General features: G+C 44.0%; 1 protein-coding gene across 2 annotated transcripts in view; it reads right to left on the bottom strand.

Moving 5' to 3' along the window:
• The window catches only part of LOC139648817 (glutamate receptor 3), a 73,508-nt gene that overhangs the window by 13,790 nt on the left and 46,584 nt on the right, over positions 1-13,134 (bottom strand). For both annotated transcript variants that reach the window (XM_071525052.1, XM_071525058.1), the window contains exons 5-11: positions 9,822-9,875; positions 8,635-8,796; positions 7,631-7,798; positions 7,100-7,204; positions 4,864-4,971; positions 2,782-2,988; positions 31-404 (exon numbers count right to left, since the gene is read on the bottom strand). In XM_071525052.1, the coding sequence (XP_071381153.1) occupies positions 31-404; positions 2,782-2,988; positions 4,864-4,971; positions 7,100-7,204; positions 7,631-7,798; positions 8,635-8,796; positions 9,822-9,875 (1,178 nt within the window). The remainder of the gene's footprint in view (positions 1-30; positions 405-2,781; positions 2,989-4,863; positions 4,972-7,099; positions 7,205-7,630; positions 7,799-8,634; positions 8,797-9,821; positions 9,876-13,134) is intronic.

The raw sequence follows: 13,134 nt of genomic DNA, 5'->3' as shown, positions 1-13,134 counted from the left end.
TTCTATTCTCTTCTATTGGAGCTGACCCACCTTGGGGAGATGTCACAGCCCTGCTGCATGAAGGCGCCCAGTGAGAACCAGAGGGAATTGAAGATGCCAAAGTCATTGGGAGGATCTGGGGGGGTCTGAGGATCTTTGGTCTCGTCCTGCTCCTCCAGGTTCCACTCGTAAGGACTGAACCGACTGACCAGGAACAGAACCACGCTCACCCCAATATAGGCAAACACTATACACATCCAGATCTCATAGGCCAGTGGGTCCAGGAAGGAGAATACGCCAGGCTTGGACTTTTGCGGCTTCTTTATCATAATGGAGATGCCCAAGCTCATAAAGGGCTTGGAAAAGTCTATCACCTCCTCTCGAACCAGAGTAATGGTGAGAGGCGCAACGGCTATATCTGCTCTCTGGAAACAGGGACATGCACAGCAAGCGTTAGTTTTGACCTGCATAAATACCCAGGCCATTCTACATATGTGAGTGACTGCCGCTGATTGTCAATTACCCTAGAAGCTAGGAGAGAAAGAGAATATAAAACAATGTCGTTATCACACATAGCTCTTTCATATATGGTTTTAAGAAATAAGCCACTGCCTACGGCGCTTAGTGAGTCTCTTTGTAGGCAGGCTGAAAAAAAACAGAATAAAAAGCAGGAAAAGCAGGGTAGCAACATCTTGAACAATGCTGTGATCTGTGATGGTAGGAGTCGCATAAAAACAACTAATGCATCTGAGATTCATACAGTAAAACTAATCTATTTGTTCACTGGAATGTATCCACATTGGGTGGGAAGGAGGAGCAGCTCAAGAGGGACTGAAAGACATTCAGAGAAGAAGCTTGGAAATAATCCACCGAGGCAGATGGGTGTTTGAGTCACATTTGAGATTTTGCTCCAAATGGATCCATACTCATTCTAAACTTTGTTCTGTCAGGAGTGGCATGACCTAAGGAGGCACAGAAAAAAATAACTTTTCAAGTGTACAGGAAATTGCTGGTTAAAAGCAATGACCTCTTATATCTAGTTATAAAACTATAGCTATAAACTATAGCTGTTTCAATGACTTATGAAACGAATGATGAACTTGCATTAAAATAACTAATCAAAGAAAATGAGTAACTTGTCCCAACAACAAATAAAATGTCCCTATAACAAATCCTGCACGCTAAAATGGCAATAAAATGGCTGTGATTTAAATGGCAGAATGTGGAGTGGTTGCCATGAGGAAAACAGCAATCCAAGGCTGTGTAAACTCCTTCAATTGAACATTCTCCATCACATGCCATTCAGTCGACTGGATTTCCTGGATAGAGCTTATTCTGGCATTAGCGTTATTTGTTTTTTATTTTCCAAGCTGTTTCTCTTTGCCTCCCTCCTTTGCTCTCCTGCTCCAGTCACGTTATGTTATCAAAACACATCCATGGAGGTGGTGCAGCTTTTTTAGAAATCACGACAGCTTTCTTTGTAAAAGCAGACCAAAATAATTAATCACTTTAGACAGTGTTACTGCAGCTAGTGTGCATGTGATTAATTCAATAACTGCTCCTCTTCAAAGCGGTGACTTGTGAAGGACAATTCCTAGCACTGCGCTGTATTGCATTGTCTTCCATATCGAAATTGAGAAAATAACATTGGATTGAAGGAACACGAGCAGAAAACGTTTTTTACAAGGTCAAACTAGGTGCAACACAAATAGACCCAATAAACATGACTGTTTTCTTTACCCCGTCAACAGGACTGTGAAGGGCTATAACCATTTAATCCTCATGCGGGCTTAGGCAGCACTCAATCAATGGTGAGGGAAACAAAGCAATAAAGAGCAGCCTCAGGCCTAACCTTTAAAAGACAACTAAAATCAAATTAATTTACTGGTCAAAAGGTCAAAATGTACACAACTATTAGTCCCGGCCCACCTGCCGTAAAACTACAGGCCTAGAAAGGCTTGACAGGGACTTGATGGGGGTATTTTTTTCTCCCTCCATCTGCGGGGAGTGGACTTTTCCCATTTGAAAGATAATTTGGTGGCGATAGCACATCAAACCAGGCAATCTCTCTGGCTGATAGTTGGGAAATTGAACAGATGAGGAAGCCTAACCCTCATGCATTTTGTATTTGGCCCCTGTTCAACTATTGTGGCCTTGGAGAACAGGGGATAATTTTGGAATGCTGGAGGTGTTGCGAGAGCCTGAGCACGCTGTCAGATGTAAAACACAGCACGGCTCTTTGCTAATGTGAGAGGTTCAACCTTTATGCAGCGCAACACATATGGATCTTGTTGTTCCAAACCACAACCACCATTTAGCTGTTGATTTTAAAGCAGATTTTCTCAGCTGTGAATTTACAATGCGGCGTATCCGTCATACACATCAAACAATGAACATAATTACACAATCACTTCAAAGGCATATAATTTTTCATTCATCAAAGTGATTACAGTGTGTTTGCCATATGGTCTCATTGTGTTCATGTACCTACCTCTGTTTTGACTGTGCTAGAGGCATAGCTTTCTAGCCTAAGCAAAAAATTGCAATGAACAGCACTGAGAAATGATTTCATTTTCTCCGTCTCAAGATGATCACCAACTCCCCAATGCTTGAGGGTGCATTTGATAAATTCACTCACAGCTGAACTACCTGAGACGGCGTTAGACTTTGAACTGGGCAAGAGCTGATGAGTTCAAAATGAGTTGGTGATGACCTTAAGACAGAAAAATGAGATCTCCTCTCATGTTGAAGTTCCTTGCAAACTGTCATGTAATCATTGAAAACGAGGCTCCCAGTACTCACCCCATAGACCAGTTCACCCACCATCCCGTTCCACGTCTTGGTCTCGGGGTCTCGGGCTCCATACTTCCCATCCATTACTATAGACAGTTTGTACTTAATTCCAACATGTTTGGCAATCTCAGATGCTAAATCGACGCAGTAGCCTTCATATCTGTCATTCCCCTCCAGATGCATATAATTTTTCTTGTACATCACATAAGGAGCTTCCTGTTGATTCAAACACACGCCGGTTTATTCACTCCCGTGCTTCAGGTACACCCTAGCACACATTCAACTATAATTAAAATATGCATACATGCGCTCATATGTGCACGTGCTCTTGCCCCCCCACCCTCCCACACACACACACACACACACACACACACACACACACACAGATCAAAAATAATAATAATAAGCTGCTACAACTGCGCCCATGCAGTCATGCACGCACAGATGATGCACCACAAATGCACGAATATACACTGATAACAGCAGCACGATCAGGTGGTCACACTGCTTTCATCAAGCTGTGGCAGCCAGCAGACACCAAGCCTAACGCACCCAACCCCTTCTCAGCCCGCAGGGGCGACTCTGAGGCGTAATTCAGGAGGGTTAAGGGGAGGGACAAACTTTTTCATTTCTGCGGGAGAGAACAGAAGGCCTGAAAGATTTTTAATGGGGCTGGGAGTCATTGGTAGGCAGGGTGTGGGTTAGCTCAGAGTGGGGTGGGGATGGGAATGGGGATGGGGTTCATAAGTAAATGCCAGTGACAGGAGAGGGATCAGAGAGTGCCCATAGTATCTCGACGTAGTCAAGCACATTGCACCAATGCGCAGGGAAAGGCTGTTTCATTCCAAAAAATTAAAACAAAAAAAATAAAAAAATAAAATAAAATAAAAAACAAAATGAGCCATTATTTGCTATCCAGAAAACGCAAATACTCCATAAATAAAATAATTACATCAGGAGAGCGAGAGCGTGCTATTTTTCCTCTCCTTTTCAAAACAGTGGTGCAGCTCGTCTTTTTTCTTTCTAAGCACATCATCATTATCAAACAAAAGGACTGCTCAGGAGAGCAGGCATTGTCATTACAGCCACACACAATTAGGGTGCAAGTGGGAGAGCAATGGTTTGTTTGTTCTGTGCTGAACGTATCCCCTCACCTTGGCTCCACTGAGTGTTTCCCTTGAGTTAACACATGTTTACCTCCTGCCTGTATTTCTCATCTAGAGATGTTAAATGTTTCCTCCTGCTATTGAGTGACGCTGGGTTAGCCTTTGGAATACAGATGAAATGTAACTGTGTAGGAATACCAGGATCCTTATCACTTCTTAACATTTTCCTTTACCTTTTCAAGTGTTTGTTTGCCAAGGACAAGGTACTGTATCAAGTAATTATAATGTCATCATACTGTCATTCAATATATTTGTAAAGGTAAGTAATTCAAAAAGTTTGATAAGTTTAGTAAATATAGGAAAAATACATTTTCAAATATTTGTTTTGTTCATGGCACCTTGCTTTGTCTTAGAAAAATACTAAGAAAACAATCCTTCCCAATTCATTGACTAGAGGTTATACTTCAACACAGAACACTCCGAGGAGCAATACAAAATAGATTGGAGAGGCAATAACAAGGAAAAAGTACCACTCCTTCTTATCCCTCCTCCAGTACTGGTTATTTTGCTTTGCCCAGCTTGAGAAACCATTGCTGTATCATCCTCTAGTCATTCTTCGGCCAGTCTATCCCAAGTGTCATTGAACATTTACTTGATGAGGACAGACAGGTCTACTTACGTATGCGTTTATATGTTTTTGTAATTGATGGAGTCAACCATTATCATATATACCATTATTGTGATGTCACTGCTACGACAGGCCACTGAAGTATGGAAAATCAAAATGCTTTGGCACCCACACGGATACAGTTGAAACACTCCCATTGCGGATCGACTGTTTCAACATGTAGTGAGTGGATGGAAAGCAACACAAAAAAGATGTGGTTCTACCCGCCCAGGACAGAATGTATCAATCATTGGAATCAACACCATGACCTTGAGTGGCAGAATACGTGAAACATTTAAAACTGCATGGAAAGTGTACCATAATAGTAGTGACCACAATCGTTCGGTTTTCCACTGAGGAGGACTCGTTGGTAACCTGCAGGTCCATAATATTTACAAATCGCTCGTACTCGTTCCAGTACCCAATCTGCAAAGAGAAAACAGCGGTTATCAACATTCCTGGAGTGACAGCCCCATCTCATCCACCCAGCACCCCCACCCCACCCCACCTCCACCTCTGCCTGGCTCATGCATTATGCCCTCCACCCTATATAAGGGAGCGTATAGCAGGGACACATCTAAGTATTACTGGGAACTGCCATGATGCTGGGCTCATTAAAACAACACTGGATTTCCCAGAGGCCTGCTGCCTCTGCCCCAAAGTTGTACCAAAATAGCACCGGATGAGCAGAATACTAACATGGGAGAACTGGCCCAGTAATGCGAGCATGGCGGAGTAAACAAAAAGTTGATGTTTCTAAATTCAACATGCAGTTAGTGTCATCATCACAGATAGCATGCAGATATAGTCTTGCTTAATGTGATTCATAACAACATCTATAATGGTCCAGATAGCCGAAAGCGCTAGTAGAAGCATTATACACTGAGTTGCTTCTGTGCAGTGGCTGCGCATACGGCAGACTGCATCAAACCCTCCCACCTTCAGCTGCCTAGGTTTTATGGTACATAATTGATATTCAGGCCTGTGAACTGCATACACACTTAATAATTTATCATAATATGCCAGTGCCTCCACAGCTTCTCCTCCACAGTCCTGCCATTGCAGTTACTCTCTATTCTGCTATACAGATGCTTAAGTCAAACCAATGTCAAGTGTTTGTTTGCCCGTCTGAAATAATGGCTGGTCTGGCTCACGATGAAACGTGTTGCATATGTCGCTGCCAATATTGTAACTGTTGCTGGCTGGGATTTTGCCCCTCACATCTGGTCCGCATTTTTTTTTCTCAGATCTTTAAACGTTTGGGGACAGACAGGTATACGACAGTGTGGGATTCTCAAGCACCAAGTGGAGGCGCTGCTTCTCAAACTTTTGGAGTCACAGCTGCAAACTGGATCCTGACTATAACCAGTAGTTACTGTGCTCGCCGGATTGAAGAAAGCTCCTATTTTTATTTATTTCCCGATGTATCAGTCTTGTCCGACGCTGATATTTGAGAAGCGGTGCTGTAGGCCTGGACTGCGGGGAGCTGTGTCACGGAGTGCCGCTCTAGAGGCAAAGTCCTGATCTCACCCTGAGCAGCTGGGACAGATATCAGCCCATACATCACTCCTGACAGTCACTGCTAAGAACCTTCATCCTCTAACTGTCACTAGGGTGAGTGGGGCTCCAGGTCCTGACAAACTGCTGCCCAGCCTGTCTCGTCTTCCCTCGCTCACTCTCTCTAACTCTCTCTCTCTCTCCTGACCTCTTTTCTCCCTCTCTCCATCCCTCTCCTCGTTCTCTCCGTTTGGCTGTGAGGGCTGTGTGATGCTAATTGAAGTGCGGGCTTTAGAGGCCTGGGAGGCAGGCAGCATAATCACACGTCATATCAAACTGAGCCCACACTTATCCAGCTAACGAGAGGAGTTGGGAAACGCAGAGCCGTCTCTTGGAACTCGGAGAGGTTATGAAATAAAACCAGAGGTCATCATATGGTACCAGTTATGATGTGAACGTACCACTGGGAATCACCTTTGTGAAGAGGAGCCAGGGGAATTCTTGGATCCCCTTTACAGTAATTGGCTATTTGAATGGTAATTACTGTCAGGAGAGGACTGAAAATCATATCTGCGCTATCCCATGGAGAAGAAATAGTCTGATGTCATTCTTTTGATAGGAGAGTTTTAGCTATCAGATTGCAGGCTCTGTGTGTGACTTGTGGGGCTTGTAATGCTTGGCGAGGCTCATCATACTGAATGCTGCTACCTAATGGAGAGAGAGGCAATCGACATCGCTCTGCTCTGTCCCATCAGCCATGGCAGTGAAATACCTCATGCAGAAGCCCTCACTACTTTCATCAATAGCGGTAAACAGCCGGCTTGTTTGAAAATACATTTACAGAATGTTGCTCTTCAGGGTAGATGATCACTAAATCTTTTCCGATTATGTCTTGGCTTGAAATATCTCATAATGAACTACTGCCAAACTGCATGGCTTTGACATGTTTAAGTAATGAAATGAACCTTGGTGTCTGACAGTTGTTCGCTGTGTTTTGATAAAGAGCAGATATTTTTGATCAGGCTGGGATTTGACAGCTGATGGATGGCTCTCTTACCTTCCTTGGCCCACCTGTTTTCATCTCATAAACGTCTATGGTGAAGTTGGTCCTTCGGCCGTAGTTGTCAAACTGGATGTTCCCAGTCATACCTTGCACTTGGACCTGCAACGTGGGACAGTGAGACAGACACAGGTAAATGTGTAATAGCTTCAAAGCTATCACTTTGCATATATAGCTGGCATTAAGGGAGGGCAGGTGTTCATGTCCATGGAGCTACTGGAGAACACAGAGTCTGTTAATCAAATGATGGACTGGATACGCTTTAATAAAAGATGTAGTTTTATGGTAATGAGGGTCTGGATTTGAGTGAGCTCTGTGCAAAGATATCTGGAGGCAGAGGGAGGAGAATAGCTCTGCTCTCTCTTCCCTTCTCTCTGTCACTTTCCATCTCTATCACATTCTCACTCGCTATCTCTGCTTCACTCCTTCTAGCCCTTTCTTTAGTTATCAGCTTGCCAGTCTCTCTCTCTCTCTCTCTGTCTCTCTCTCTCTGTCTCTCTCTCTCTATGTCTCTCTCTCTCCCCCTACCGTTTTGAGAGCTCTCTCGATGTCGATGCCTTGGCTCCAGGGTACAGCAGGATTGGCTAGACAGTCCCCAGCGCTGCCCCGACGCGATACATCCACACGTTGGCGCCGCAGGTACCTGAAGGCTTCTGCTATCACCAGGATGGCATCGTGGGTCAGAGCTGAAGTGTACTGTACAAAATCACAGCAGAGCAGGAACACATAATGAGACAGGAACGCACAAGATGAAGAGACTCGCTGCCGATGGACATTATTGTTTTTGCAAGATTAGTTAAGCCATTTTCATACTGAAGTGTTCAATGACTATGTTCTGTGTTCTATGAGTGTGAAAAAATAATAATAGTAATAACACATCTGCTGCTCCACTCATTGGGAGTTGCTCTGGATAAGAGCACCAACTACATGGGTAAAATATAAATGCAAATTTCAGTGTAGCTGTCATGTGTTTAATAATATTGCTGCAGTTATTGTTAGATACATTGTTCATGCAAGGCGTCATTTCTCATTTAAAGCTGAAACTGCTTATGTGGAATGGTTTGATCAGACAGTGGGAAAGCCGGGGCTTCTCTAATGGTCAAGACCTCTGTCAAAACTTTGAATGCACAGTTGGAGAGAAAATAGAAAATTAATGTGAGGTTTTATCTCCCACACACTTCCCCTCAAACTTACCTTGACCTTTTCACCAGCAAGGGTTGAGCCACTTGTTTGTTAACCACAGCACCATGACAAAATCTAATTAAATGTCATTCAAAATCCATTTCTTTCTTGATCATTGTTTAATTAGATGTAAATTGAAGCTGAGATATAACCTTGCCTTGCACTGCCTATCAATATATCGATCGCTGGGAGGGAGAGAAAGCAAAGAGGAGGAAACAAGGGGAGGGAGTAAGAGAGAATGACAAAGGCAGAGAGGGGATGAGAGGAGGAGATGAATGGGTAGAGAGCCCTTCAGAAGAAATGAGTGTCGTATTCTGCATGCGCCATGAAAGGCCTCGTGAGCAAAGTACCTTCAGAGGAGTGTTTCGGGCTTCTGGGAATTCTCTTTCATCTAGCCGCTCCCAGCGCTGCACAAACTGCTGCACAATCGGGTTCTCAGGGTTGATTATCTGAAACCCAGAAATGTTGGCTCCACCGGCGAAGACTTTGTCCAAGCTCACATTGGAAAATCCCTGAGATGAGACAGAAGGCAAAGAGTCGTGTGACTTCTTTGAAAGGTCGATCGAACTTGGGACTATGCACCATGAATGTTTGTATTTTGGCAGTGTGTAATATACATAAGTGTACATGTTAGAACGAACCCAACAAAACAATCATAAAACTAAGTGCTCTATTCTGTATAAGAATACAACATGTGTTTTCTATTATGTTGAAGTAAATGTTTCTCTTCACACTTTGTGGTGGAACTTGAATTCATTTACAGATAAACAACATGTCAGCAGGTACTTTGGAGTTTGTGTCAGATCATGAAAAAGACAAAATATTTTATTTGAATGAGTTGGCCTACTTTCAATTGGAGAGATTTGCCACGGAAAAAAAGCAAACATTTTGTAATGTATTTTGACAACTCTGCAGCTCCAACTGTCATCAAATTTCACGCTGCACCCTAGAGCCATGACATAGGGGGCTTTCTTTTTATGGTCAAATTGCTGGTTTTCAAGTGCAGCATTGTGTTACGGAGCACAAGGACATGCATCTGCCTGCTGCATAATCACATCTTCTAAAGCCAGGGAAACAGCAGAGAGGGAACAGCAGGTGAGAACAGGCTTGGCCTCCACCTTAAAACACTCATGCTAATATCAAGGCCAAATGAACACTTCTCCCTCCCCAGACGGTGAGAAAAGATGACTGTCCTCCAAAGACGGTTGAAAAAGTTAAATGTCAAATTTTTTATTGCTGAAGACATTGATTTATAATTAGAAGCAATGCAGTCTGACTGCGAGAGTGGGATTGACAGGGAGATGGCAATAAACAAAACAACCCCTACAGAGAAGAGAACAAAGACATACATTGACAAACAAACAAAATATATACGGCCATGTTTTTCCCCCCCCCATACAGAAGACTCTAATCCGCTCATTGTGCATGCACGTTTTTGTTCATGGCTGAGAAGGATAGGTACATGGCTTAGTCCCGTCACATGCATCAAAAAGCGGGTTCCACTCCCTCCCTGGGGAGCGGCTTGGTTATTACTCACAAGATTGGCCAGAATGTAGTGGTAGCCACGGCTGTTCTTCCCCAGGGTCACAACCTGTGGGAGAGAGCAGCGATACAGTGAGAGCTTGGAGGTACGAGCAGCTGCAATAATCTCTGAAAATGTGCTAGCGTCCTGCTAGCATGGAGGGTGCTATTGAAGTCGAAACAAAGTGAAGTCGCCTATGGAATAACAATAGAGAAGGAACAATTAGAGGAAGTGTTAATTAAGGAGGAGCTGATAATGAGAGAGAGAGAGAAACGTTTTGAACAACTTGGAACATCCTTGAGTATTCCGCTCACTTTGAAGTAATCCGCGGTGCAGCGGCATGCGTCCCCGCTAACCGTCGGACAGAAGGTAGAAATGGAAAAAAAATAATTCAAAGGAATGTACAGTAAGACGGTAACATGTAGATCTCCCTCTGCTTTGAAAATATCACACCTTCCGAGCATAACAGCATGTTTCAACCCACGCAGCCTGTCTGAAAATAGCAAGCGGTATTCTAAGCCATTCCATCACTGTGGTTCAACCATATGCTGTCTTTTATTCTGCTTTTTCTTTATTCTGTTGGTTTCATCTCTGGCCCAGAGATGAATCCAACAGTCAAACTCTAAATTATCCTGGCTGTCTGTGGATTAGAAACTGGTCACACTTATCTGGACACGGTTTTCAACTCGGGCCTCATGAGGTCTGTTATTTATGAGTTCCCAGTCCGCTGTGGACGGACGTCTGGGCGGTTGCCATGCAGAAATTGACAACCATGTCTCAGTTTTCATCTGTGTTCTACAAACACAGCAACACAAGTGTACAGCAAAATCAGCGTGTTTGCACATGTTCTGGCTCTGACTCCGTCACAATAGCAAACAGTCGGTTTATCAACTGTTTGTGTCTGCGTGTGCGCCGGAGGGCTTCATTGTGGTTGGAAGTTACATATTTGTTACTGCGGATCATTTACGACATTCCCACTGAGTAGGAGAGAGCGATGCACAGCAAACTTTTATCTTCACGTCTCTCGCTGTAAAAACCTTTTGAAGGAAGGATTTTGGTAAGCCACTAAGAATAAACTGTCCTGAAGACACGAAAAGAATCAACTGAGTAACCATTTCAGCTGCAGTTCTTTGATTCAGGTGTGGCTGAAGTTCAGCTGACCTCAACTCACTTTGAGGCCACGCTGAGCGATTGGCTCTTGGACCGAACAATTCAAACAATTGCCGGTGCTTGCACGCAGCCCCCTCACACATCAAATGAAGCCATTTCTCCCCTCTTTGTTGACATCTGAAAGGAACTATAGTGTTTTTCACAAAGGATGGCACATGAGGGAGCACAAACACACAAAGCCTTTCACTCACGCTATCAAGCTGCTTCGGAGGGTCAGCATTGTCTGACAGCCTCCCCATCATTAAGACTTTAAACTTCCAGCGCCGCGGGAAGTCAGACAGAGGGAACAAACCGAGGAAGCAAAATGGAAACAAAGGGAAAATGAGTTGATTATAAAGCAGAAATGGCAGGAGCTGTGTTTTTTTTTTTAGAATCCCTCCATCTGTGTCTAATGAGTAAGTGACAGAAGGCTCCATGAAAAGAAATCTTTACCAGACTTCTACTGCGGTAGGAGTTGATACAAGAGCTAGATCATAGCTACCGTGACTGTCTTTGTTCACGGGACGCTCTCTGACTTTTGACCCCGCTGCTTTGCCGCGGACAAACCCCACCGCTTCACACACACTCCTCCTCTGCGCGCTAACCTTGGATCTGGCCGTAAGCCTCCTCACACCTGCCCCGGAGCTGGGCAGAGACGGGCCTCACCCCCCGCCTGCAGCCCGCAGCTCACAGCCAGCCTGGCAACACCAACACACAGCAACCTTGGGCTGGGGCACAGTGAGACCGTACTGACACAGAGACACACAGAACCTCGGGCCAGAACACACCACTTCCCCTAAATCTCTTTAATTAGGCAGCGTGCAAGACCCAACTCCAATTGAGATGGGCAGATTTCACTGTTATGAGAGTGATGCACCTCCAACTGCTCAGTCTGTAAAGCCCTTGGCTACTGCAGGTAGCAATAACTAACTTTCATAGCGATGATAAGATATTATTCTAATTTCCTTCTGGAATTCAATATTTAAGCAATAACATACCAGTATTTACTCAGTGCAGAGATAGGAAAACAAATTCACGCCTGCCATGATGGAAGCCACAGCAGTCATTCTCTATTCTGCAACAAAGTTTGGACTATTGTCACTTTAATTCAATTCAGTCACAATGTGTCATTCAGCGTGAGTTGAGAGCCGAGCTTCAAAGATTAGTTGTGCACATGAACAGTCCAAAGTGCTGCTACAGACCCCTGACAATGCTAATGTGATCTTGCTAATCAGCTTTGCCTTGAAATGGATACCGGATATTTACACCAAAAGCAGAGTCTCGGATGATTTTGTATTAACTTTCATTTATTATTCAGACAGCCTCGGATTTTCATCACCTTCTATTTTTCCCTCAGATTCTCCTGCAATTTGTTTCTCTTGCTTTGTTCGTCTCTTTTAAAACATAGACTGCATACATGTGCCCACACACACGAAACACATTATCCAATAACACCGCTTCCCAGTGACATTGAAGAGAAGAAATGTGTCTAGGATGTCTTGCCCCTCAATAATCGGATTCCGCTTTTTTCATACACTGTACCCTCTTGCACATCGATCCTCTAGCGAGCTCCACCAGCTTTTGTTCTGCTGCTGAAGGAGAGCTTCTATTCCCGGCTAGAGTTTTCTCTAAAGCCTGATGAGGATAGACAACCAGAATGACCTTGACTTCACCCTCATCCAGACTCGGCACGCACACAGTCCGCCAGACAGAGAGCCCCAAATTTAAAACTACAGCAGCACATTTTCAATAAACACCAGACCATTTTCCTCCAAGTTTGACCTTTCCACTGCAGAGTTTGCCACAGCGCAGGGAGAGGAGGACTGGAAATGATAGGTTCCCGAGAGTTTGTAAATATCATACCATTCACTGAGGGATATAAAAGACAAGCATATAATGGTGCAATTATTTTTAGTTTCATCCTGCACTGTGGAAATGCAGAACCCTAAACACACAGTCCCTCGAACCAGTTGTGTGAGTAATGTGATTACAAAGGTGTGTCTTTGGCCTTCGGCGTAACCACAAATATAATGGCTATCAATAATAGTCCTATTATCAAAGAGAGCGCTAATGAAATAAGCCACATCAGCTGCTAGTACATCTAATTCGGTGGCTGCAGAGTAATCACAATGCTCCACTTCAGGCAGGATGGGACAGAAGGGTAAATTTGAGTCCTATC

Source organism: Centroberyx affinis, unplaced genomic scaffold (assembly GCF_046629955.1).
Source record: "Centroberyx affinis isolate AG114_WGS23_722 - 3 ecotype Tasmania unplaced genomic scaffold, CSIRO-AGI_Caff_v1 ptg000108l_1, whole genome shotgun sequence".
In the NCBI taxonomy this organism is placed as follows: domain Eukaryota; kingdom Metazoa; phylum Chordata; class Actinopteri; order Beryciformes; family Berycidae; genus Centroberyx; species Centroberyx affinis.
Note: the sequence above shows the minus strand (reverse complement) of the source record. Positions and strands in the feature narration are given on the sequence as shown.